General features: G+C 38.2%; 2 protein-coding genes and 1 pseudogene across 2 annotated transcripts; all 3 read right to left on the bottom strand.

The window, feature by feature from the left end:
- Positions 1 to 516: 516 nt before the first annotated feature.
- LOC128369827 (cytolytic toxin-alpha-like) lies at positions 517 to 4,138 on the bottom strand (annotated as a pseudogene).
- Positions 4,139 to 9,144: 5,006 nt separating this feature from the next.
- Positions 9,145 to 11,020, bottom strand: LOC128368698 (uncharacterized). Its single transcript, XM_053329557.1, has 6 exons — positions 10,860 to 11,020; positions 10,441 to 10,586; positions 10,240 to 10,304; positions 9,491 to 9,652; positions 9,297 to 9,401; positions 9,145 to 9,205 (listed from the first exon to the last, which is right to left on the bottom strand). Exons 1-6 carry the CDS (start codon positions 10,977 to 10,979, stop codon positions 9,162 to 9,164), a joined length of 642 nt encoding a protein of 213 aa, XP_053185532.1. The 5' UTR covers positions 10,980 to 11,020; the 3' UTR covers positions 9,145 to 9,161.
- A 620-nt stretch (positions 11,021 to 11,640) lies between these two features.
- Positions 11,641 to 20,191, bottom strand: LOC128369826 (uncharacterized). The gene is made up of 4 exons (XM_053330902.1): positions 20,092 to 20,191; positions 17,874 to 19,628; positions 13,654 to 15,770; positions 11,641 to 11,718 (listed from the first exon to the last, which is right to left on the bottom strand). Exons 1-4 carry the CDS (start codon positions 20,189 to 20,191, stop codon positions 11,641 to 11,643), a joined length of 4,050 nt encoding a protein of 1,349 aa, XP_053186877.1.
- Between the last annotated feature and the right edge of the window lie 7,462 nt (positions 20,192 to 27,653).

The following is a 27,653-nucleotide window of genomic DNA, read 5'->3' as shown; positions in this document are numbered from 1 at the left end:
AATGTAAAGTCAATGTAAATGTGCTCAGTAGTTAATTTGCACCTGCAGTCCTGACACGACTAAAACGAGACAAACAGATAAAACACTTCATACATAATAGAGCTGCAATCAATATAAGAGGAAAAGAAAAACAGGAGAAAATGTATCACAACTCTTTGTCCTTAAACAATCAATACAATCAATACAATCAAACAGGAATAAAACTGAGAGTCAATCTATAAAAACATCATTCATGAGTACATATCATATATAGCTGCTTATATAACTTCATGCACTATATATATGTGATACTGTCAGATTAAGAACTAGTTTAAATCATCAACTATTTAATGTAACACAACATGTCAAAGCAACAAGGTGATTTAATATTTCAGATATGAAGCATGAGAAATGATCAATGTCCATATCTTCTTCTTTCAGAGGCAGTTTGTAAAGTGAAGATGATCCAGAATTTATGCTTCACTTCCACGTTTGCTGACCTGAGAACAATAATCTTTCGTTCATACTTTTACTTTTTTATTCTTTTGTCACCAGTTCCTCCTGCTGCACATTTGTTCTTCTTTCTCTGAGGATTCGTTGTTTCTCCTTGTGAATCACTCTGTCTGTCTCCTGGAACATTTCATTGGTGTAATGATTTTTTCCGTTCTTCTCTGTTATATTTCTGATCTTCTTGAGCAGCTCGCTGACCTGAGAACGATCCTCCAGGTTATTATTGAAGGCGTGATACTGACCGTCACATTTGGTCAAAAGTTCTTGCAGGTCTTTGTTGTCCTTCAAGAACTCCTCGATAGGTTTCTCTTTGAGCAGGTCACCACCAGTAAAGAGAACCATGCAGTATTTGTCGACTTCCTTACCAAAGATTGTCTGAATCTTCTGCAGCGTCTGCTTGTCTTCCTCTGTGAATCTGTCCAGTTTGATGACAATCAGGAAGATATGAGGTCCAGGAGAAGCATAAGCAATGCACTGGGCAAGAATATCTTCCTCTGTTTTCTCTTCATTGTTCTTGGTGTCAGACAAGTCTGGAGTGTTGATAACAGAAACCTTTTGTCTGTCCACCTTACTCTCAGCCTTTCCACAGCATTCTGTCATTCGACAAAAAATACCCTGAATCTTGAACCATGAATGTTTGCAGTCCAATGAAGAGTTGCACTGCACACGTTCAAAGCACTTTCTTCCTATAATGATATTTCCTGTTATACTTTTCTCAGCTCCACTGGTCCCCACCATCACAATCCTAATTTGCTCATTATTGCTGTAGATTGTTGACCTGGAGACTGAAAAAAAGACAAACAATCAATGCTATGATAATAATGGCTGGAAAAGTCAGGCTCAGTTTAAACCCTTTGATTAAAAAAAAAGATTATTACCAAAAAATATTACCAAACTGCTGACTTTTTGCCAGCTCTGACTAACATTACACTTAAATAATAAGTTCTTCTTTGTTTCCCTAAAGCTGTATGTGGCAGTGGCATAACAGCAAAACTTGTTGTGTAGGATACTGTAATAAAAAGAAAAAACAAAGAAGAATCTATTTCTGGGAAATCAAACATTTATCCAGATGTACTACTTGTTTGTTTTGGCACTTTCAAACCAGTGTGTTTTCCCTGTCATCCAACAGATTCACAAAAGGACAAATTTGAGTTTGCTGACATATGCCTGAAGTTTCACAAGTTACTTACCGTTTATCGATATTAGTTGAAAAGTTACAAATATGAAAAGTACTATAAGTACTCTAAAGTACTATTCACTGGACTTGCCACATCATAAAACATAATTATTTTTAGCACTGATTTTATCGGTTTCAACATTACTGTAGATGGCGGCAGCATACTAAAATATTCTCCTCTGGAGTGCATGGACAATCGACCCATGTGGTTGTTTAATGATGTGTTGGTCAGGAGAGCTGCTGACCGCTGTTTTACATTGATTCATGTGGAACTCTTGTCCACTCTCAGCAAGGTCTCTCATCTAACTGATATCTCACCTGGGTTTGCTGGTCCAACACCTACTGAGGTCACTGCTCTGCATCTGAACATATACTCTGTGTTAGGAGTCAGACCGCTCACTGTGACTTCTTCAGCTTTTGCTGCTGGTGTTTGTTTCCATCCATCCTCTCCACTGACACAGTACTCTACACAGTAGGAGGTGATGTTCTCTGCTCCAAATCTTGGTGGAGAGATCTTCAGTGTCACACTGTTGTGGGTTACATCACCTGCTGTCACTGTTTCAGGCTTTGAAGGAGGCTCAAAGTTCTCACTGACAGTAAAGCCGTCTTTATGAAGGTAGATGCTTGAACCTTTCTGTGTCTCACTTGTTAAACCCACTGTCAGGAACTTTATGTTCTTATTCTCTTTGTTGGCTTCTGCAAAATCACTGAACAGCTTTGCTTTGTGTCTCATTGCATCTGATACTTCTTTAGAGGCGTACCATTGTTCCTTCTCTATATCATGACAACGTGGATCTTGAGGGTCGTCTCCTTTGGGTGTTTCTTCTAAGTAGTTTGATAAAGCTGAGAGGTACGGTTCAGCACTTCCCAGTGAGGTGAAAACAAAACACACAGCATGTTCTGCACTCAGAGTTTCCTTGTACAGATGACTTTGAGATGGGACAATCTGGGTGTTTTCCATGTTGTCAATGAAAGACTGTAAAGTGAAGATTTCTCTCTCTTTACAGTCCATCCACTTGTTCAGGCTTGTGTTGTTGAAAGGAGAAGAGTGTCTCTTCTTCAGGATCTCTGCAAGCACAGCCTCCTCTTTCCCTCCTCCCCGGATTAATGGAAGTATCTTTGCCAAGTTTTGTTGGAATTCCAGTTTGTACTCAGAGCAAACTTCTTTAAAAGTTTTAAGTTTTTTACCAATCTGTGGGAACTGCTGTGCAGTGGTGGTTCTTATTGCATCATTGCATCTCATTTCCAGCTCAGTGAAGTCCTCCAGGACACTCTGGCATTCCTGCACTAATCCTAAACTTATCTGACGGACGAGCTGTGCAGCTTTAGAATCTAAAGTCGCAAGTGGCATCAGCCAGACCTTCATTGGTACAGCATTTTCTCCATTGGTTCCCAGCAGTTGTGGCAGGCTTTGGTAGACTTCTACAGCATCCTGAAAGGTTGTTTTCTTCAGTAAAAAGTCTCCATGGAATTAACAAGAGAATTTCTTCACCTTTTCAATATCATTGTTCTCAATTTGGAGGGACCCTTCCCCTTCTATTTTGATGAGAGGGATTTTCTTGATCATCACCTTCAAGTTTCCCTGAATGTCTTGATGGCTTTCTTCATTAGACACCTCACGGTCAAAGACAAAGAAGGCTTGTGCCCCATAAAGGATAGCTGTGACTACATGTGTTGCTATTCCTTTATCAAAGACATTTTGATGCTTGACTTTTCCAAGTTGATTCATTGACAGTTGCTGCATCTTTGTGGTTGCTTGGTACTTCAGTGTTACTCTGGCCTGATTTTTGGATGTTTTACTATCATTCAGGTATTTGGCAGATCCTCCAACCTCTATTAGTCCACCTAAGAAACTTGCCTTCAGTGATGCCTCAACATTTAATGCTGAAGATTTATCTGCAATTGATTCAGATGCAACTATGTCAAAATTGTTGTTGCACTGAGGTCTTTCTTGTATATCGTTTTTCAAATCATCATGGTCCCAAAATGTCATGCCTGAAAAAGAGGAAGTACAAAATCAAGCTCACAAGTGCTTCAGTAATCAAGTGGTATGCCATGTACTTACAAATCATGTAAAAACATGAATCAATGTTCTGCCATTTCATGTCCCATCCCTTATGGGATTATAAGACACTTTTAAAAGATGTACAGCAGAGAACTGGTCACCAGGTGATCCAATATTAAAACCCAGCAATAATTGTTCACATCTTACTAATACAAGGTTTTGTTCAAGACAAAATATAATTTTCTATTTCTCACAGATCACACAAAATCCACTCTTTTTCTTCCAAAGCAGTATAACAACAAATTTCAGTGTTCAGAATATTTTGGTTGTTGTGATGGATTAAATATTTGTACATGTGAATGTTTACCAGGGATGAGTGAGTCTTTACGGCAGTCATACAGCATCCCGAGGCTGAAAGGTCGGCCGAGCGCTGCCACTTCCATCGTCTGCTTGTCGTCAGCGTCCATTGCTCAGTGTGAACTGGAAAACATGGACAACAGCTTGTTAGTTCTTCTTGTTGTTTGTCACCTTGTAATGTGGCTGCAACACAGACGTACTGCAGAATCTATCAACAATAAATAAAATAATAACTATAGACATACATTGACAGGATTATATTCTTTGAGATGTCACAGATACACAATACACAGAGTTTTAGGACTGGCTAAGATTTACAAAACTCCACAGAGAGACTGAGAAATGGTAGGCCTCCCAAATGGGTCAGAATAAACACAATGTAAAGAAAATGGAGGGAAGCTGTTGGTTTGCAGAAAACGGAGAAAATATAATCACTGAAATGCCTGTAAACTGAAATCCAGTAAATGTTCTGTATCTAATATCTCAAAAAATACCAAATAGAATTACTTTTTTTTTAACAGAAATTTGAGTTACTCAGAAATGATCCCAAATCCTCTGACTTTTTCTCTAGCACAAAGTGTTCGCTTATTGTGAGAATAAGGTTTGCAGATTTACAAAACGGGACCTGTACAGTACTCTGAATAACACTTTTCCCCAAACTTGAGTAATAATTTCACATGGTATAAAAGTTGGTTCTATCTGAAATACAAAGTGGTCTTATTTGTAAAAAAAATGATGGTGGTATCTTCCCTCTAAACCGCTCAGAAAGTGGTGTCCCCCAGAGAGGAGTAATTTTTCATTTGTCCCCAAAGTATTCCAAGTTTGTGTGTGTGTGTTTGTGTGTGTGTGTGTGTGTGTGTGTGTGTGTGTTTGTGTGTGTGTTTGTGTGTGAGTAAGTGTGAGAGAGAGCGAGACACAGAGAGACATTTAGACCTAATGCAATAAATGCAGACCTGCAAGACAATATAAATTCTCCACTTGTATCTGCACGTACACACACTCACACATTCATTTTACAATACATACATACACACCACACTCTGATACCCATAGCAACACATCCAGGTCATTTTTAATAGTACTATTAATTTGTGTTTTGTTATTCAATAAATATTATAATGTATTTAAGGTGAAGTATATGAGCAAATAAAGTTAGTGCACATCAACATATGTATATGTATATTTGCACTTACATTTTTACTGAAAAGAAACATTTCTTTACACTATTCATTAAAAACAAATGAAGGACTTTTTAAAATATTGTTTCATAAATATATATCAGATATGGTCGTTTGTGTTTGGTATTCAACGAATGTACATAAAATAAAAAAATAAATTAAAGTCGGGTTTTCAGTAACAAAATCTGCTTCTTCTCTGCTTTCTTTATAATGATTCTACTTTATTGTCTATGAGTCCTGCATTATAATCTTTTATTATTATATTTAGGATGTTCATTACCTCAATCACAACTATAAGCACTAGAGAGCAACAATCCTCTGGTTCACTACCATCATAGCTATTTCCTTGAACATTCCTTCAAATGCATTTTAATTAACCTAAATACAGCTTCTTGAGCACAAACATCTCTGTTATGTAGATAAACAGTGCCTAGACTTCTCAATGCAAACATTCCCACCCTTTGAGTCTTCTCTATGGGCATTAGTCAGCAACAATCCTATCTCTGTTTTGGCCTTTGTTATTTAAGAAATAATGTAACTAACACACGCATAAGCATAAACAACAAACTGTACATCTAAATTTGCCTTCCAATATTTCAATAGTGGCTTGCTATACTGATTTCCCAAACTTCATTAACTTGCCTTTTAACACTATATGTATAAACTAAACTAAGCAAAATGTTTACAAACAGCCTCAAAAGACACTTAACTAATCCCTAAACTTTGAAACAAAGCTTCTTGATTTTTGCCATAATCTCTGCCGCATACTCTCTTTTCATATGATTTGAATATTTCTGACCCAAAGTATTCCTAAGCATGTGTGTGTGTGTGTGTGTATGACCATTTATGGTAAAACACAGTAGAGAATCTGGACAACATTCTTTCTTGTTCATTCAGTTTAGATGCAATGAAAAACATTAGCTGCTGACAATCGGAATATAGATTAAGACAAATTCTGCAATTCCGTCCGTGTTTTCCACAACACAGAAATGATCAGTCCAACTGATCAAATCACTCGAGTGCTAATCATGTTTAACTTTCATCTGCAGCCACAGTGCTCTCACACACAGTCATGAATATCTTGATCAGAACTCATCAATAACACGAGTGCTGATCATGTTTAAGCTCGGTCCTCATTTTTCTTTCACTTCACTAAGATCATGTTGACCTGAATGAGTTTAGAGACCCTGCAGCTCTAATCTGGAAAAACAACAATAAAACAGAATCAGTGTACTTACAGCAGAAAGGTTTGTGATGCTCTGAGGGCGCTCTGTGCTTCCTATCTTTATATTCTCTCTGAGGGACAAACTCCACCTTTCAGATGAGGATGTAACTGCTGGACTGAACGGGGGTGGTTTCTCAGAAATGGTGTGACCATAAACTGTGTATATTGATCACGTTTGAAATGTGCAGAAGGGGAAACAGCATTCAGCTTGTGGTCTACTTCTTCAGACAGAGGTCAGAGGTGAGAAAAGAGTTTCAACTTTTTTAACTCTCCTTTCTCATCCATGACACCAAGGATGTAGGTTTGGTTTTAACATTTGGTTTTTTGTCATATAAAAATATGTACAGTGGTATATAGACATGCTATCTATGTCACACACACATGTATGTACATGCACATGAACACGTCTTCACCTCTCATTTACTGGCACTCATTGGTAACAAACTGCTCTGAGGTTAACAGCTTCACGTTTTTCTTGATGGACACGACACGCTGTGATGTTGTTAAGACACATTTATCAGATCGTTGACCTGAGCCACATTTTCAGTTTTCTTCTTCCAGCTTCAACAGAGGCCACAGGGATAACGACAGCAGCCTCATGAGTTTCAAACTCAAACAGACCTCGAACCTAAGAGACATTGTTTTTTATCTGCAGCTTCACTGCTGGACTATAAACTGAAATCCAGACTAGCTATCTAACTGTTTGATGGATAGTCAAGAAATTTGTTTCACACATTCATTGTCCCCTCAGGATGAACTGTAATAACTTTGATCCTCTGACTTTTTAAATAGTGACATCATGCAGTCAAAATTTTCATGTGTCCTACACTTTAATTCATGACCAAATACTAGCAAAGCTAATAATATTTGTACCAGCAGTGGTGGTAAGTGAGGGACACCGTGACATCAAATGTTTTGTCCAACAAAAAGTCCAAAACTCAGATATCCAGCACTCAGGGGCGGGCTGACCATCGGGAAATTCGGGACTTTTCCCGAACGGCCGGTCTATTCCAGGCCCTAACCGGCCGGTGGTCGGAGCGTTTTTTTTTTTTTTTAATTAATGATGTTAATAAAGCTGAGCCACAGCAGGCTGCCCTCACAGCCCCGGCCGCAGGTAGCACAGAGTCGGTGGGACGTCAGACCGGATCAATCTAATGTTTTGCAAATTAAGGGGGGGAAACGAGCGGCCCCTCCCAAATTGAACTGATCCATGTTTCCAGACATGCATGTTTCTGTCAGAGGCTAAATATGATTGGCTCGGCTGCTCAGTCAGTCATTAAAGTATTTTCCTGTTTTGTTAGAAAAAAAGAGAGAGAAGGTCCGGATGGTATTCAGCAAGCATGGCGAAAAGAAAGAGACAAGAAAAAGAAATGGGTGGAGCGGAGAAAGTAAGGGCTAAAAAGAAAAAGTTGTTAGTACAGGATGCAGCCAAATGTGCGAAAATAACGGATCTTTTCCGTGGAGGGGCTGCAGTCAGCCAGGCTGCTGACGACACGGGTCCGAGTAGCACGGCCACAGCAGGTTAGCAAGTGCAGCCGACATAACCCTATCATCACAGACTTGGCATGTCACGTGCTTGTGTTTTTGGATGTGTTAAGATAACTTTAAAGGTAGTAGCTATCAATGTTACACCATATGCATCACTAATCTGCTTTATCAATTAAAAGAACATAGATACATTTCTTTATTGCAAGTATATATTTTAAATTACTCAACAAACATATTTCAGGAGAGTCTCTGTGTTCAAAGTTAAAAAGAGACAAGTTCACTGCTCAAAAGCTTGTTAATGATATGAGACAATTTGATTTTCTTGGGAGATATTTAGACGTTATAGGTCTGTATATCTTTGGAGTTTGGTTTCTGTTGCCAAATTTTTGCTAAGCTGCTTGTTTTTTTTATTGCTTATCAACACACACACACACTCACAAATGCAAAACACACTGTAGTATATAGTAGTAGTAATATAGTATTTTTACACTTACATTAAAATTGTAGTGTTAAAATCATGGTTCCACTTGCGTCCTTCTTGCGGTCGGATAAAAGGCCTCTTGACACCAAACTCCCGGGCTGAATTTAAACCCCAGTCCGCCCCTGCCAGCACTAATGCACAAACCAAACCCACCTGGGAGGGTTTAGCAATATATATTTTTGTTAAATCAAATAACTTATAACTCCCTATACTATACACTATAACTCTCACAAACATGTAGATCATTATAGTGTGGGAAGAAATGTTGCAGCAGCTGTTTGTTTCCTGCAGAAAGGTTTGTGATGTTCTCATAGTGCTCTGTGGTTTTTATTTTTAGTAGCTGCTCGTGACAATCGGGGTGATTTCACATTAATGTGCAACCAGTATGATGTTTGAAATGTGCAGAAAGAGAAAACCACACCGAACTGACAGTATACTTCTTTACCCAAGAGAAGAGATACACACTTAAGTATTTTCTGAAATTATACTTCATATTTTTTAGTGTACTTGTTTTTAAAGTAAAAACATTAAATAATTATGTATATTTTTAAGAACTATGAATAAAGTGTATCTTACATTAAGAGCATGTTGGACCAAATTTACTATAAATATGCTGTTAAAGCTCATAACATACAACAAGATACTCTAAAAAACACTTTAATGAGGGTTAGAAAAGTATATTCATGATTAAAAATACATTTTAAAATGAAGTACACTTTTAACAAATGTACTGAATTTGTTTAGTTTCAGGTGTTTTTGCATCATGGTAATGACACCCTGACGCCCTTGCCTTCAGCGCAGAACTCTGAGAAAAAACAAACATAAAGTCACCAGCTGTGTTGGATATCACAGATTATGTGTGTTTCAGTCAGCACAGAGGTTTACAGGTGAGTCACCTGTCTTGGGGTCATAGTGGAAGTCTGGTTCTCCGGTGAAGCCGAGGCAGCTCGCCTGCTTCTTGAAATGTTCCAGATCCGAGTCCTTCATGGTTGATTCTCGTGCTGGAAACAAAAAAAACAAGAAACAAAAGATGAATGAACATGTCACATTGAGACACATGATTTTCTCTCCTTCTCCTGTTACTTCTTACAAAATGCATAAAAGACACGGCTGGTGATCTCATCTGGAAAGGTGCCGTCGAGGTTCATCGAGGCGAGGAGCTTCCCGAGGTTTCTGGCCGTGCTGTTGATGAAGAAGCTGAAACTGTCAGAGCCAATCTGCAGCACTTGGGAGGTCGAGGTGACGTTATGCACTGAGGACAGAAACAACCACAGTTTCATTTTAGGTGCAACAAACCAACAACGCTGTAAAATACTAGGAACACTTCCTTATGTCAAGTGCTGCTCATGTGGGGATGTTGGGTCTCTTTAAATTAGAGAGAGTATGGTCTAGACCTGCTCTGTGTGTAAAGTGCCTTGATTGATTGATTGATTGATTGATTGATGAACTCTGGTACACCACCCACTATGACCTCAATACTAATCATAAAGTAGAATGATCCCCTTTCTGACGATGTCAACAAAGACTAAAAATGCTTCAGAAAAGTAGAATGTAAGGCAGAGCTGTTGTATTGGATTGCATTAGATTTCACAGGCGTTCCTAATAAAATGCTCGCTGAGTGTATAAGGGTCAGAGTCATTAATACAAGCCTACAAATTAAACTCCAGGTCTGTGTCATATTACTCCAGAATGACAGAGGCGTTTTCTAGTCTGCCGCCTCTATCAGCAGTAACATCCTGCATGTGGTTAAAGTTACTACTATACTATCTGCCCTCCCTGCTGGCTTCTGACTAACAAACATGTAGAATCTGCAGTTTCATGTCAGATCAGGTAACTCACTGTCTGTAACTAGGGTGTCGCCGAGGATGTCTACTTTGGTTGTTATGCCAGAGCATGTCCCATTTCTGAAAATAAAGTCAAAGGATGAGGTGAGTTCATATTCAGACTGATACTGACTCATAAGTAATAAATGTATACAAGTATTGTTTGTTCTTAATTAAGACAAGTCTAATTCACGGTCATTAAATGTTCTGAACTCACAGTCTGTTCTCCTGAGCCATTAAAACACTGCTGGCATTATCCGGTGACGGACTGATTTTCATCCAAGAGCTGCCGGTCACTTTCAGGACGGAGCGATGTGCTTCATTATCAGCGAAGCCCATGATGAAGTTCAACCTGCCGTATATCTGCACACAAATATGCAGTCTGAGACAACAGACACAAATTTGGAGCACACATGGGCTGAAATGGTGTCACAGTACTAATTAAACCAATGCCAGACTTTTGACTTTTTTCAAATATCTTTATTTTATATTCCAAGTCATTGAAATAATTACATTACTTATTACATTTTAAATAGAGTAACTAGTAATCTGTAATCTATTACATTTACATAGTAACCTTCACAACTCTGAACATGCAGACATCAGACAGATATTCTGAATCAGAGGAGGGTTTACCACGCTGTGGTCGATCAGGGACAGAGGCTTGACCAAACCTTGGCACTCTTCAGGTGTCAGAGCCGAGCTGCTCAGGTACAACCCTGCAAACAGGAAATGACCGCTAAACCACAGATTCATGGTGACGAAGGACAAGCAGGAGACCAAATCAATGAAGCCTGAGCCTCACTCAGTCTTTATACACGCTGCTGGTGACTACGGGGTTTCCAGCATTTGCACAAAGGGAACTGTTTGCTCCCAGTTTCCATATCTGTGTCACACCTCATCAGTTAACTCTGTTCACCTGGACTCTCAGCTGCAGCTCATCAGTAATCAAGCCTGTATATAGAAAAAGGATTTTCAACTAAATATTAAGTCTTATTCACTGTAATCTATTTTAAGTCTATATAAGTCAATACTTTTGCTCACCTAAAAATGGTCCGTTACATATAATACTATCTTCTAAGTTGTGTATCAGATCCAGATGTGAATACCTGGAAATAAAAGCTGAAATGTTGATCTCTTGTCTCATATTCATCTTTTAATGTCAAACCCAAATGTTTTCAGTCTGCAGCAAAAATAAAGGAATTGGCCTCACTGTTCCAATACTTAGATGGGACTGTCTGAACATAAAAACATGAATATACATGTATATAGAACAGACATTAAACATTGGTACATTACAACAATGCCATCCTAAGAAGGCTTTTAAATGATTTTTAATGCTGACTCAGCTGTCAACAGTAATCTCTACAGGAAGTGCACTCCACTGTTTGGAACCAGCTAGAAGTAACTGGTCAGATCATCTAAGACCACGTTCAGGCTCAGAGGATGTTGAGAGGTCTGAAGATCTTCCACATTCACACTGACGGACCTTCATCTGTCCACATTGATGAACACAAACATCTCTACTTTCACTGGCAGTGGAAATGAGCAAAGGAGCAGGAAGGAAACAGCTGCAGGCTGCATCTGCACTGATATCCAACATCAAGAGTGCCCTCTAGTGGAGGCTCCTGTTAACCTTCAGCCATCACTGCAGGTTGTTATAAACTGTTTCAAGTCCAACTGAAATCCTATTTCATCATCTGTCTTTGCAGTCAAAATGATAATGGTAATGTCATATATATATATATATAAAACATAAACAGGACAGTATAAATAAAAGTAAAATAAATATGAAGACAGAACAGCACTGAGGTAGATCAATAAACTACTTATACATTTAAAATACTTGAGTAAGATTTAGAGTGCAGGACTGTGATGTTTCTATTTTTAATGAAGTAAAATAAACTGAGTAAAATGAAGATCTAGTTAGTAATAATGACACTTAGCTGCACATACAACCAGCCAACAGCACATCTAATAAACATGTTGATCATGTTTTCCATCTTAGTTTATAATGTTGGCAACATTTACTAATTACAGCCATAAAAACACAGTCAGTGTAAACATTGACATTTTAACAATGTAAAGTCCTGACACGACTAAAACGAGACAAACAGATAAAACACTAATAAAACACATAATATATATGTTCAAATATTTTTATTGAATTGTCAGTTACATGACAAACATTACGTTATATATATATATACAACCCCATACACAAAACAGAAGAAAAGAAAAAACAAACAAACAAAAGAATTACACATTACTACTACATAGAATGGGACGGGGGGGTGTGGGGGGGGGGGGGGGGGATCCCTGTTAACACAATCATGAATGCAATCTTCCTCTATGGCTACTAAGGAAGGTGAAAAGCAAGTCTTAATGTAATTTCAAATCTGCAGATATCTGAAGAAATGAGTGTTTGGAATGTCAAAATGCACCTTTAGATTTAGTCAAATGAAATAATGAGAGTCAATCTATAAAAACATCATTCATAAGTACATATCATATATAGCTGCTTATATAACTTCATGCACAATATATATGTGATACTGTCAGATTAAGAACTAGTTTAAATCATCAACTATTTAATGTAACACAACATGTCAAAGCAACAAGGTGATTTAATATTTCAGATATGAAGCATGAGAAACCAGCAGGTGTAGTTGTGACTGTTCATCTGGTGTTGTGTGTATATATGTGAGATGTATCATTGAATCAGAGTACGTCCACACTGCGTCGCTTCATTTGTAAACACATCTTTTTCTCTGTGTTTCAGCCCTCAGTCCAGACTAAAACTGCATTTTCTCACCCAAAACTGAGCTTTTCTGAGACGTTCTCCAGACTGTTTGAATCTAAAACAGCAGCTTGGTGTTTCAGTGTGTACGAGGAAAGTACACGTTCTTCTTCTATACTATACAAGAGAGTCAATCTATTCATCAATAACATAACTCCACTGTAAGGAGATGACATTTTAATCTTTAATTGATTTAATTTGATATTAAATCAGTGAAATTACCTGAAATACAAACTGTATCAAATTTGATTCAAACATTTTCAACATTATACAATCCAGCAAGTGTTCACATTAGAATATAAGTATATTCAAAAAGAGTAGTAAGTCATGTGACACAGCTCAGAGGCAGCCATCTTGAATTTGGTAAATAAGGGACCTCTGCTTCCTGCATTGCTCTGATGATCCACTAGAGGGCAGCTAACATGAGCCTGATTAGATACAATACGTCTGTCAGGTTATCATTGGTCTTTTTGATGATGTAGAAGTCTCTGATACTCGTTTATCAAATATGGTTAAAATGGTGTTAGAGGTTTGATATGTAACACAATGATTATTTTATTTATTTTTTATTTTTTTCAGGGGGGGAGGTGTGATGGAAGAGTTCTCGAGGAGTTTCTCTCCTCTCTCTACTTTAGCCATTAACTCTGCTTTTCCTCTCATGTCCATCAGGGCCTCAACTCGAAGCTTCCATCCTGGTTTTCCCTCAGATTTCTCTCCCTCAATAACCATGTCAATGTACTCTGGAGTGGAGAGAGGATTTGGCTTCAGTGCTATCTCTCTGAGTCTGTTTAAACACTTTGCAGACCTCTCCATCAATTTCACCACCTCCTCCTGCACATGATGATATTCAGCCTGAAGTTTTTCAATCAAAGCCTGAAAAGGTGTCTTAGCCTCTGAGGCTTTTAGGTACTTTTCTTTCAGCTCTTGCACTGTTCGCTTTTCTTTATACTCCATATACTCCCATTTGTACTTCTGATTAAAATGTAAAGACCAACAACATTTGCCAGGGCACACAGTACAGTATCCATCTGATCCCATTGCAACACAGCGTCTTTTATCTGCATCATTTCCATAGGGACAAGGATAGTGGCAGGTTTGGTGACACTGCTGACAGTTGGTGCTGTAGTTTCCAGTACCAGAAATGTCTTTTTGAAAAGCCTTTGTGACGGTGACTTCAAACTCAAAATCCTTATACCTGCTGATCTCTGCCTCATGCTCTTTCAGTATTTCAGTCGTCTCTTTTATCTCCTCAAGCTTGGCTAACCCAACTTTAACCTGCTTCTGCAAGTTTTCAATTGAATTTTCGAGCTGCTTTCTTTCTCTGAGGACTTCAATCGTCATTGTCAAGGTTTTGGTATCTATCTCATTCACAGCAACAAAAAACCTCTTCATGCTTTCTGTCCCCATGTCCCAAAACATCTGATTAAAGAATCCATCATCTTCATCTGAGCTGTTTGCTGGAGATGAATTGTTGTCTGCAAATAACGCTGAGTTATTGAATTTGAAGTGAACTGGCAGCCCGTCTTTTGTTTTAGGACATGGGACACCTGATGCATTGATTGCCTCTAGAACTGGTGGACGTTGACCGTCTGCAAATGTCAACAGAACTCTGATGTTTTCTGCCACATCTTTGCCAAAGATTGAAAGCACAGAATCAAACACATACTTCTGTGTTGCTGTGAGTCGTGCTAACGAAGCTTGAGTTACAAAACAGATTGCATCAATTTCACTGACACCAGACTGAGCAGAGAAGAGATTACGTAGCTGCTCTGTGATCTCTCTGTCTCTTGTTATTCCTCTCGTATCTCCAAAGCCTGGAGTGTCCACAATAGTCAGAGAGTACTCGAGGTTAAAGCCTTCCTGGTGGTTGATTTTGTACACAGTGATTTCAGAAGTCTGACTGTGAGCTTGTGATTTTGACTGATCCTCATCAATTAACTTAAACCGAAATGCATCCTTCCATTTGACACCTAAAATGTAATTAATCATTCCATTGATCAGAGTTGACTTCCCAGCCCCAGTTGCTCCGAGAACCATGATGGTACGATTAGGTTTGGTGGATTCTTTCCGAAAACTGAAACGCTTGCACCCAGGAACATTGATTCGTTCCTCTTTGAGGGGAATTTTATAAACAGGGAGAGGCCCTGTCTTTGGGAGCAGTGTGCTTTGTTTTTTCACACTATCAGTTAACTTTTTTGTTGTGCAGACATTCACAGTGATGCTTTCTTTGCTTCTACCAGCTTCACCACAGTCACACCTGACCCTGACAGTATATTCTGTGTCTGACTGAAGACCTGAAATTATCCCCTTTTCAGCTCTTGACACCATTTGGTTCCACTGGAGATCTTCTTCTTTCACCTCTTTCTCTGTTTGGGCGTACTCCACGATGTAACTCAAAATGTGGACATCTTGTCCAATCTCTGCAGGTTTCTCCGAGCTAACTGATATCTCACTGGAGTTTGTTTCAATTTGAGGTTTTCCAGGAGGGCTGCAAGGTAAAGTTTTAATGTGACCACTGACTTCACCAGCTGGTCCAACACCTACTGAGGTCACTGCTCTGCATCTGAACATATACTCTGTGTTAGGAGTCAGACCGCTCACTGTAACTTCTTCAGCTTTTGCTGCTGCTGTTTGTTTCCATCCATCCTCTCCACTGACACAGTACTCTACACAGTAGGAGGTGATGTTCTCTGCTCCAAATCTTGGTGGAGGGATCTTCAGTGTCACACTGTTGTGGGTTACATCACCTGCTGACAACAAAGAACTGATCACTGCTGAGGACAAATCAGTCCAAGTGGTCCAATAATAAATAACAACAATAACTGTTTCATCTTATTAATAGAAAGTTTTATTCCTGATCTCCTTTTTTTCAAACATCCATCTCATATTATGTGAGTGTCTCATATCCAACAGCTCACTTTTATCCTTTATAACACTAAACCAAAGACAAAAGATCTTCATTTTATATTCCTCACTGTACATGACCTTTAGTGTAAACAGAATATTTCTAAAATGTGTTATCAATATGTTTATTTATTCATTTTCTGAGCATTCTTTAAGGCCAGGTTATTATTTCCTCAATTATAACAGACGTTAAATTTGCTGCTTTTATTTTGAAAGGGTTTCACCAGAAAAAAGGGCATCTGGAGTTTTAACATCATTTTTATCGTCAGTGTGTCTGTATAGTTAAAAGTGTGTCTACCTGACGGGAGGAAAACAGATAATGTTTAATTAGCACCTGGCTGATAAGGGCACAAGGTTTGTGGTCATTTCCTTTCATGTCATGTTTAATGCCTAGCTCATATTGTGGTGTCTTTTTTAGTTGAATGCAGTTTTATGATTATGTGTTTTGGCTAGCAGGAATGCTGGTTTAGATTAAAGGAGATAAAGCCAGTTATTTCATTGATTTGTTTATTAATGCAAAATATGTATTTGTGTGTTTTATATTAGCTTTAAAATATATGGTTAAAACTGCATATTTGACACAAAATGACAGATTAAAAACTTTGATTTCAAGTTAAATATGATTGTACATGCAGCGCTCAATTAGAGGTTGTCTTTAGTTTAAAATGGGTTAAAAGTGATTTTTCTATGATTGTAAGTTATTGTAACAGTTTAAAATACATAATTTCATTTGAGTGAATCTTGTAAGGTTATGATATGATAAGTTCATTGTTATAAAGAAAGTAGGGCTGTCAAACGATTAATTTTTTTAATCGCAGAATTTCCATAGTTAATCAGGATTAATGGCGTTTTGAATGTCATGTTTAAAATCCTGTTATTTTCCATTTGAAGGCAGTTTTAAGCCCATAATGTAAAGCATTTCTTACCAGAGTGTCTTAACTAGGAATCAATCACGGCTCTGCTGCGACTCCCACACTCCAAAATGGTCCTTTGGTGGAGCTGAGGCTGGCTTGGCTGCACCTGGGTGTTTAGCGTGGAGGTGCTAACTCAAACTCCACGTACTCCGGTGGTAGTTAAACTCCGTTTGACACAGGTTGCATTTTACTTTTGACTTGTCAACTGAAGCGTCTGGAAGTGTTTTAAAGTTAAACAAGCCGTTCAAAAGTCCAGTAGCTCTCTTACTTTCCATCAGCGCGGTAGGTTTACTGCAGGAGGCCACCTCAAAGCATAGCGCTACAGCTAGAGGAGCCGTCTACGGGGGAGTAGAAGGGACAAAAAGGCTTGACACATTAAAATGAGATTTAAAAAAATTAACGCGTTATGGATTGCATTAATCTAATCGCGATTAACACGTTAACGCTGACAGCCCTAAAAGAAAGATAATTATTTTATTTTTGTCCTCTTTCGTAGCCCTTACGGTGTGTTCAAGTGTGTACAAGGTTCGTGAAAATAAACACTGTGAACCATCAGTTAAAGAGTCTGACCATCATTCAGCCGGGGATGCTACACTCACAAAATCAACCTTTTTCTTCTAAAGCAGTGTACCATCAAATTTCCATGTTAAGAATATTTTGGTTGTTATGAAGCATTAAATATTTCAACATGTGAATGTTCACCAGGGATGAGTGAGTCTCTGCAGCAGTCATACAGCATCCTGAGACTGAAAGGCTGGCTGAGAGCCGCCACTCTCAGATCATCTACTGCTCAGTTTTTAAATACACTGAATTATGGTCACAAGAAAATAGGAAGTGCAGCTTTCTGTAATTATGCTCCAAAATGATGGAATAGTCTCCCTAAACTTATAAGAGATGTGAACATTTTTAAACTACAGGTGAAAACATATTTAATTAATCTGGCCTTTAATTGGTATCATTTCTAACTTACTTTTACTTTTTACTAAATGTTTAATTTCTATACATTTCATCATCATCATCATCATCACTTACCTGAGTTTGTTTCAACTTGAGGTTTTCCAGGAGGGCTGCAAGGAAAGGTTTTAATGTGACCACTGACTTCACCAGCTGGTCCAACACCTACTGAGGTCACTGCTCTGCATCTGAACATATACTCTGTGTTATGAGTCAGACCGCTCACTGTGACTTCTTCAGCTTTTGCTGCTGGTGTTTGTTTCCATCCATCCTCTCCACTGACACAGTACTCTACACAGTAGGAGGTGATGTTCTCTGCTCCAAATCTTGGTGGAGGGATCTTCAGTGTCACACTGTTGTGGGTTACATCACCTGCTGTCACTGTTTCAGGCTTTGAAGGAGGCTCAAAGTTCTCACTGACAGTAAAGCCGACTTCATAAACGTAGATGCTTGAACCTTTGTGTGTCTCATTTGTTAAACCCACTGTCAGGAACTTTATGTTCTTATTCTCTTTGTTGGCCTCTGCAAAATCACTGAACAGCTTTGCTTTGTGTCTCATTGCATCTGATACTTCTTTAGAGGCGTACCATTGTTCCTTCTCTATGTCATGACAACGTGGATCTTGAGGGTCGTCTGGTTTGGGTTTTTCTTTTAAGTAGTTTGATAAAGCTGAGAGGTACGGTTCAGCACTTCCCAGTGAAGTGAAAACAAAACACACAGCATGTTCTACATTCAGAGTTTCCTTGTACAGATGACTTTGAGATGGGACAATTTTGATATTTTTCATCTTGTTGGTGAAAGACTGTAAAGTGTAGATTTCTCTCTCTTTACAGTCCATCCACTCTTTCAGGCTTTTGTTGTTGAAAGGAGAAGAATGTCTCTTCTTCAGGATCTCTGCCAGCACAGCCTCCTCTTTCCCTCCTCCCCGGATTGATGGAAGTATCTTTGCCAAGTTTTGTTGGAATTCCAGTTTGTACTCAGAGCAAAATTCTGCAAGAGTTTTAAGTTTGTCACCAATCTGTGGGAACTGCTGTGCAGTGGTGGTTCTTATTGCATCATTGCATCTCATTTCCAGCTCAGTGAAGTCCTCCAGGACACTCTGGCATTTCTGCACTAATCTTATACTTATCTGACGGACAAGTTTAGCAGCTTTAGAATCCAAACTCACAAGTGGCATCAGCCAGACCTTCATTGGTACAGCATTTTCTCCATTGGTTCCCAGCAGTTGTGGCAGGCTTTGGTAGACTTGTACAGCATCCTGAAAGGTTGTTGGAGATTTCTTTAGTAAAAAGTCTCCATGAAATTTACAGGAGAATTTCTCCACCTTTTCAATATCCTTATCATCCATTTTGAGGGAACCTCCCCCCTCTATTGAGAGACAGGGGATTTTCTTGATCATCACCTTCAAGTTTCCCTGAATGTCTTGATGACTTTCTTCATCAGACACCTCACGGTCAAACACAAAGAAGGCTTGTGCCCCATAAAGGATAGCTGTGACTACATGTGTTGCTATTCCTTTATCAAAGACATACGGATGCTTCACATTACCTCTTCCAAGTTGATTCATTGACAGTTCCTTCATCTTTGTGGTTGCTTGGTAGTTCAGTGTTACTCTGGACTGATTTTTGGATGTTTTGCTATCATTCAGGTATTTGGCAGATCCTCCAACCTCTACTAGCCCACCTAAGAAACTTGCCTTCAGGGATGCTTGAACATTTAATGCTGAAGATTTATCTGCAATTGATTCAGATGCAACTATTTCAAAATTGTTGTAGTGCTGAGGTCTTTCTTGTATATCATTTTTCAGATCATTAAGGTCCCACAATGTCATGCCTGCAAAAGAAAAGCAAAAATCAAGATCAGCTCCCTTTATGAATGATTGTTCTGCCACTTCATGCCCCTTATGTGATTATAAAACAGATGTATAACAGAGAACTGATCACTGCTGATCACAAATCAGTCCAGGTGATCTAATAATATAAAGCAACAATAATTGTTCACGCCTTACATCTTACTAATGCCAGTTTCCATTCATGAACTCCCCTACATTCACAAATAACAATTTAAAGGTCTCCTTTTCAAACATCCATCTCAGATGATGTGAGTTTCTCATGTCCAACAGCTCAACAACACTAAAATTTATAACACTTTACAAAAGACAAAAGATCCTCATTTTCAATTTCTCACAGATCCCACACTGGACAAAATCAACTTCTCTCTTCCAAAGCAGTGTACCAACGAAATTCACTGTTTCACTGTTATGATGCATTAAATATTTGTACATGTGAATGTTTACCAGGGATGAGTGAGTCTTTACGGCAGTCATACAGCATCCCAAGACTGAAAGGTCGGCCGAGCGCTGCCACCTCCATCGTCCCCATGGCGTCAGCATCCATTGCTCAGTGTGAACTGGAAAACATGGACAACAGCTTGTTAGTTCTTTTTGTTGTTTGTCACCTTGTAATGTGGCTGTACCACAGACATACTGCAATAACCTATCAACACTAAATAAAAGAATAACTATAGACATACACTTATAGGATTAATATTCTTTGAGATATCACAGATACACAGAGTTTTAGGGCTGGCTAAGATTTACAAAACTCCAGAGACTGAGGAATGGTAGGCCTCCCAAATGGAAACACAATGGAAAGAAAATGGAGGGAAGACCCATTGATCAGCTCAATGTGTGTAAACTGAAATCCAGACTAGCTGGTCGTCACAACAGCCTAACAACGAGGCTGCATTTGTCTCCTGAAACAAAGAAAGATGGACTCAAACCCACACAGGAAACCCAAGGGCACTGCCAATGACATCACCACAGCTTTAAGTAGCAGCCACACATAGTAAACAACGCTCTTTTCCATTGCAACACTGCCGGAGGAAACTTTTCCTGTGAGCCAGTTTGTTTGTTTAAGGAGGCAACAGCTCACTGTGTTCACCTCAGTGAAATGTCTGTATGGAAAATAAGTTACTTTGTCAATTAAAGAGTCCGATAACGTGCATACAGAGACACAGCTCATAGTGAATTCTGTCAAAGCTCATATCAGCAAGTAATTACTTGCTGTTATTTCTGGAGCATCTGTTCACATCACCTGGTCAAGTCTAACCAATAGCACAGTGACACACCTTTGTCAGCCTATCATATTGCAGCTGTCGTTATAAATGTTCTCCCTCTCTGCTCAGGTGCTTTTCTTAATGCTGTTTTTGCGCGGCCCACCAGCTCCCCATCACCTCCCAGTCTTCAGATTCCTCAATGCATCACTTCAACTTGATCAGCCCAATCAGTTTCAGCCTCATGATGACTTTGTGATTTGGCCTAAGATTGATTGATCGAAGTCATCAGCCACCACCAGTGTCTGGACTCCATGAGCTCTATCATGCTGCTGCTCAGGACTTATGTCCTTTGATTCAAAAATTCTTCCTGCAGAGTCCAAGTGCCAAAGACTTTGACAATACCTAATTATTAATAAAATCTGCATAATAAACATTATTTTATTTAATTCTCTGGTCTTTCCTGATTGAAATGGTTTATGGTGTTTACTCAGACTCCCTATGTCTGTTTTCGTTTACACTTAACTTGACTCGGTGCCGAGTGAGGTCAACCTGACTTAGTAATGTATGAACTACAGGTGTTAATGTCATTGTGTACTGTGAGGTGTATATAAATATAAATAATAAATAAATGTCAGTGTTTCAGACCACAAACAATCCTGTACAATAGTTATTAATAAAGAGTTATTGTATGAAGCCATTAACCAGCTCATATGTACAGTGACCTCATGTTTATATAATTACACTACATCTTTATGTACAGTTCTGATGTGGGAGAGGTGGATGTCACTTTTTCTGTTTATTAAAGTTGGAATTAAACTTCATTGTCCACCAGTTTTTAGCTCTCCAAATCATAAAAGTGAGACAAGAACATGCAACATATACAAGTAGTAACATATTAAACTGATGTGGTAATAAGACACCACTGAGACAAAGGTATTAAGGTCACTACAGTGCACATGTTTATTACTAACCAACACAAAGCAGAAGCCTCACTGGTCACATACCTGCCTGTAACCTTAAATTCTACTTCATCATGCATCACTCTTTCTCATTTCTTAAATCATTTCATAAACTTAGTCACAAAAAGACCTTTTAACAACTAGCAGCAACAAGTGTTTCTAATGATTTTACTGGAGGTCTTACCTGATTTACGTTTGGTTTGAGTTTCCTGCAGGTTGAAGCTGTTCTTTGTGTTTCTGCAGCTGTACAGTGACGTCCAACAAAGGAGATTCACATCATCAGTTTGGTTATAACAGCAGCAAGAAACTCTCTTTATCTCTCTGAAACATCAGTATACAGCAGAAAGGTTTGTGATGCTCTGAGAGCGCTCTGTGCTTTCTATCTTTATATTCTCTCTGAGGGACAAACTCCATCTGATCTTTAATCATTAACAGAAGAAGGTGTGGAGAAGAATCACTCTGATTTCTCAGAAATGGTGTGACCTGTATGACACTGAAGTAAACGTAATGCTATATTTTATTTGAAGCATCTCTCATTATACTCAATGACACTTTTAAACAAAGCAACAATATAATACGTCCTCACCCAGACACGTATGCTAACACAACGCTTATATACTCACACTCACAATAAAAACACATTAATAAAACATCCTGAAAATTAGGAAGTAAAATAATTTTCTCACTATGATGAAGGAGGAAAGGCCAGTCTGAACAGGTGAGTTTAAAGTTGAGATTTAAATGAATTAACTGATGTTGAATACTCTGAGGAAGAGCTTTGAATAGACAAGGACCCACCACACTGAAAGCCCTGTCACACACAGTGTGGAGGTCACAGTAAAGGTAGCACAGAGACATTCTGTCTTTCTCTTTGAAACAGTGAAGGCAACCCAAGGTCTGACTCCCTAAACTCTCAGAAGGGTAACTGTGTTTCCTTGTTTGTAGAATAATGAACTTACTGAAGATGCATTGAGTCTGCCCAGGTGACATCATGCATCAGACGAGTGGATTGATGATAGTTTGATTCTCCTTGGCCAAACTTCAATAAACATGTTCAGTATAAGACATCCTGGGTGCCCGAGCACTTTCTCTACTGATGAATTAACCATTTATGAACAAATTCTACATTACAGGAAGAAAGAAGTTGAAGTTGTTCAGCACAGCAAAGTATATGGAGGCAATAATTGACAATAAATTAACCTTTGAACCAAATACTGATGTTTGTACCCAAAGCAAAGAGCAGACACAGGCGATAGTAGGTTGCACCAAATAGTGGGTGTTTATTCACCAAAAATACATACAGCGGTACTGCATGGCAGCATGCATGAATGAGAGACCTGAGCAGCAACCAGGGCAGATGGAAACTGGCGCCTTTTATACCCTATCACCAGTCTAGTCTAATTGGAGAATTGGAGGCATCCACTCACGGGTTTCTTTTAACAATATGATTTCCCAGCTAACCCCACAAACAATACTATTACCTCACATTGATCCCTACTGCTGTCCTGCTGTCCTGCTTTTCTGCTATTTACACCCCCCAGAATAAACAAACCCACTACAATAAATATACAGTATATATATATATATATATACATATATATATATATATATATATACACATATATATATATATATATATATATACATATATATATATATATATATATATATATATATATATATATATATATATATATATATATATATACACACATATATATATACACATCAACTACCAACCCCCCCTCTTCCTATCCTCACTTGGTCTCTCCAGGAACCTTTAAATGTGTGTTCGTACCCCTGGGGACTCTTTTGGTTGAACACTCTGGAGGAGACATCAAAAGGACAGGTAGGAATATACAAACAACTTAAACACAGGCCACAACTTTAACACACTAAAACACTCATTGAAATATTCAAGCACATTTATGTCTTCATTCCCACTGTTTATCAATTATTATACACTGGAGGTGTGCACACAATCTTATCTAATCTAACTCCCTCTCTCCCTCAGATGGAGCAGATTATCCACACCCCCACCTGGCAGAAGACACACAATCACACTTCAATAAATGCTCAATGTGCAAATATGCAATGTGCAAACTGCTAATAAAGTGCAAATATTACAATGAAAGTGCCATGTGCCATTATTAAAGTGCCTAATTAAGTTGTCTGTTTAAAAGTGCTATTAAAACCCAGACCCAGTTGTGCCATCTTCCCAAGGCCAAAGCCCTCAGTCTCTTGTAATGAAGGGCTCTTCGTTACAGTAAGACATGAGCTTTAACCCCACAGTATACAGTGAGGGCTATTTGTTAGTCTTATCTTACAGTTGTTAGATATTAACAGAACTGGATCCTTCATGGGTAGAGTTCATATGCATGTATGTGGAAAAAACTGATAAATGAACTATAACCTGTGCAGTTATCTACCATCAGTGCTCTCTGATACCTCATATAATTTGAACTGCAGGGCAGCTTTAAATCCATTTTGATCAATTAATAGACTCAACCTCATGATTCAGAAACAAAATCATTAAATATTTTTGATGAAGAATTAATCAACATTTTCTTGACCATCTGTGGCACAGCTGAACAATTATTGATCACCTGGTGTCATTAATAACACATATGGGTTAATATTTAAGAAATACATAAAACAATGGCGACCATCTATGAACGATCCGTTATTGTTACAAAATTCGCCAAACAACAAAATAATGATTAACACAGCAGTGAATTAAAGCTCCTAACCCTAACCCACAGTCCAGGATCAGAAAGTCTGTTGTTTTCATCATTCTGATGTTTTGTAATCTTTGAATCCTTTATTCCAGTTTATTTCCAACCCACACTTCATCACACATGAGATTCATTCAACCACCTGCTGGTATGAAAGTGTAATAGCAGTCCAGTGTATCTGCTGATCCAAGCTTTGTTTGTGAGTTTTCCACGTCATTTGGTGCCTGTATTTGTGCACATATTAAATGATCTCACTTTTTTGTATTTGTCTGAGTATTACCTGCAGGACCAAATGACAGGCCAGAGAACACTTTTTCTATCCAGCGAGGCACATTAGGATCCATAACAGTCCTTTACTTTTTTGCTTTGAATCTTTAAAATACAAGAGGACAAAAAAAAGTTGAATTGTTGAGTAATTCTACAACTCCACAACAGCAGATGTCAATTTCACATTTGGAATGAATTTGCTCTCATTGTGTGGAAGTGGGTGGGTTCTTGTGTTTGGATCATTTTTTATTAGCTGATAATTATAAAAGCAAATCTGTCTCAAGTTTCTTTTCTTTTGTTTGCTCTTTCTGCCCTTTGAAAGATTTGGGAGATGTTGTGGCTCCACCATCATCTTCCAGAGCATTCATGCTTAACGTGGTCCCATTTACAACTCTTTATTGGACTAAAGTGGCTTCTCAAACATATAAACTACATCTGCTACAACTGTCTGTATTAAAGGTTTCTAACTGGTGCAGCAGAAAGGTTTGGCTGGATAGATGCAGTCATGTAAATACATTATTTTACTTTCTGTGCTGACTTTTTAAAACAGGGAACAGAAACAACATGAATTAGAGACATGAAACTGTTATCTGAGATGATTAAACACAAGAGTACTGATCAGAGCTCATTAACATTTAATAACTTATAGATCATCAAGTACTGAACATTATTCTACCAGACTACAAACTACCAGTTACTCTACATTAAATAAAGCTACACTACATTGAAGCTACAGCAACGTGGCAAAAGTGGTTTCCTTACAACAGAAAAGATGCATCATTTAATCCCATGCTCTACTAGGGAATATATATACATTTAATTTTGGTCCTCTGCTGCCACCGTCAGGAATCTTACAGTAACAGCAGGCAAACTCACAAATTAAATTTACCTATTAAATGGTTTTAACTACACCCAACATCATAGTTAAACATTCATATATATATATATAAATAAGTTTTTTGAACCACTTACACATATGAACAGCTGTTACACATCAAAGCAAAACTCTTAACACTGTTTAAACTCACTTTCAGATTTGTGAAAACTCAAATCTGGACAACATTAATCACTTTGCTAAAACAGAAAAAAATGCAATGTTTTCTGTTTTCATGAGCAAAATAAAGGTTCCAGAAATCTGAAATTGTGTTTAAACAGTGTGGAGAGCTTTTCTACGATGTCAAACACCTGTTCATGTGAGTAAAAGGTGCAGAAATAGAGAATTAATCAACCACTAAATATCATTATTCATGTTTGCCTTAACTTTACTCCTTCTTCTCTTTCTATGGATGTTTTGGTGACAACAGTGATACTGGTATTAATCTGACAGTTAAACTTTACTGTATTAGGTCAATTCAAAGATAAAAAGGATTAAAATAAAACTTTTCATTCATCTATTACCATGGACCATACTTTAAAACACCACACAGTTCATTGTAAAAGGTTTATGGCTGCTATCATTAACAGAAGGAGGTGTGGAGAAGAATCAGTCTGATCTCTCAGAAATGGTGTGACCTGTATGACACTGAAGTAAACTACTGATTACATGAAAGTCAATGGTGTTCCCCTTGAGATGTGTCCTCTCACCACTTTTATCTGTTTTCTATAATCTTTCATCAGAAGCTCAGGAGTTTTAATATTGACACTACCTTCATGACAATGCTTTATTCTTGTTTCAAATCTCCTCTTTAATGATCATGTTTGGGTCACTTACCTTGTAAAGCAGGAGCAGGTTAGAAGGAATAGTTAAAATATGCAGTAAAGCTGCAGTCACAAATCTAAATGAACTCTCCCAAGTGTACAAAGTCAGAGCCACAAAGAAAGCCCAGTCAGTCCTGGTTCAGTGAGTTCAGGTTGCTTCCATCTGGTCGCAGATATCATCCACAAAGATTCAGGAACTATAGATTTAACAAGTCATCTGTCCCTGCTGCTATTGGCCTCTTCAATGACATTATGTAAGTCTATGTTTTATTTAAATAGTTTATGTGGATTGTTGAGGGTGATTATATTGTTTTCACTGCTGGCTCTGACAACAAAGCAGAGAAATCTCCTTTTTTCTGTGTTTATTTTACAAAGTTTGAGACAAATTTACATTTTGGAAAACATTTTTACATCTCATAAAACGAAATTACAAAACACTTCTCCCTGTCCCGAAACAAATTAACAAATGACACAAACCGGAAATGGAAAGTACCAAATACGTGACATGGAAGTGATAAAATGAGCGATGACAGTCTGTACCAGCACACCAGTATGTTTACTCAGCTGTTTAATAAACCATACACACATATAAGCACATTTGTGTATGAACTAAGCTAGCTGCTACTGCTAACTGCTAGCTGCTACTGTCATGCTATGTAACGCTGAACGGAGTTTTCTTCTTCTCTCGACACTTTCACAACTGATCTCTTACTGACTCTACAGCACCATCTGGTGGCGGAATTTATACAACGCTTAACTCATGAATGAACCAACTGCAACGCAAATTAAACCATTAATGAACTAAATTACTCACAGAAAACCCAACAACTTTATCTTAGAGAAGCACAGTTTGTGTTCAACATCAACTGTTGCCAGCAGCTCCAGGAGTTTACGAGAAATACATTTGTTTTGTTATATAATGAATGTTTTCTTTGAAAGGGTTAAATAAAACCTACTGTGATCTCTGTTTTTACTTGTGTTAACCAAAAACCTCTAAGTTTGTAATTTTTGTGAGTAATTTAGTTCATTTAATGGTTTAATTTGCGTTGCAGTTGGTTTATTCATGAGTTAAGCGTTGTATAAATTCCGCCACCAGATGGTGCTGTAGAGTCAGAAATTCGTTGTGAAAGTGTCGAGAGAAG

This window comes from Scomber japonicus, chromosome 12 (genome assembly GCF_027409825.1).
Source record: "Scomber japonicus isolate fScoJap1 chromosome 12, fScoJap1.pri, whole genome shotgun sequence".
In the NCBI taxonomy this organism is placed as follows: Eukaryota; Metazoa; Chordata; class Actinopteri; order Scombriformes; family Scombridae; genus Scomber; species Scomber japonicus.
Note: the sequence above shows the minus strand (reverse complement) of the source record. Positions and strands in the feature narration are given on the sequence as shown.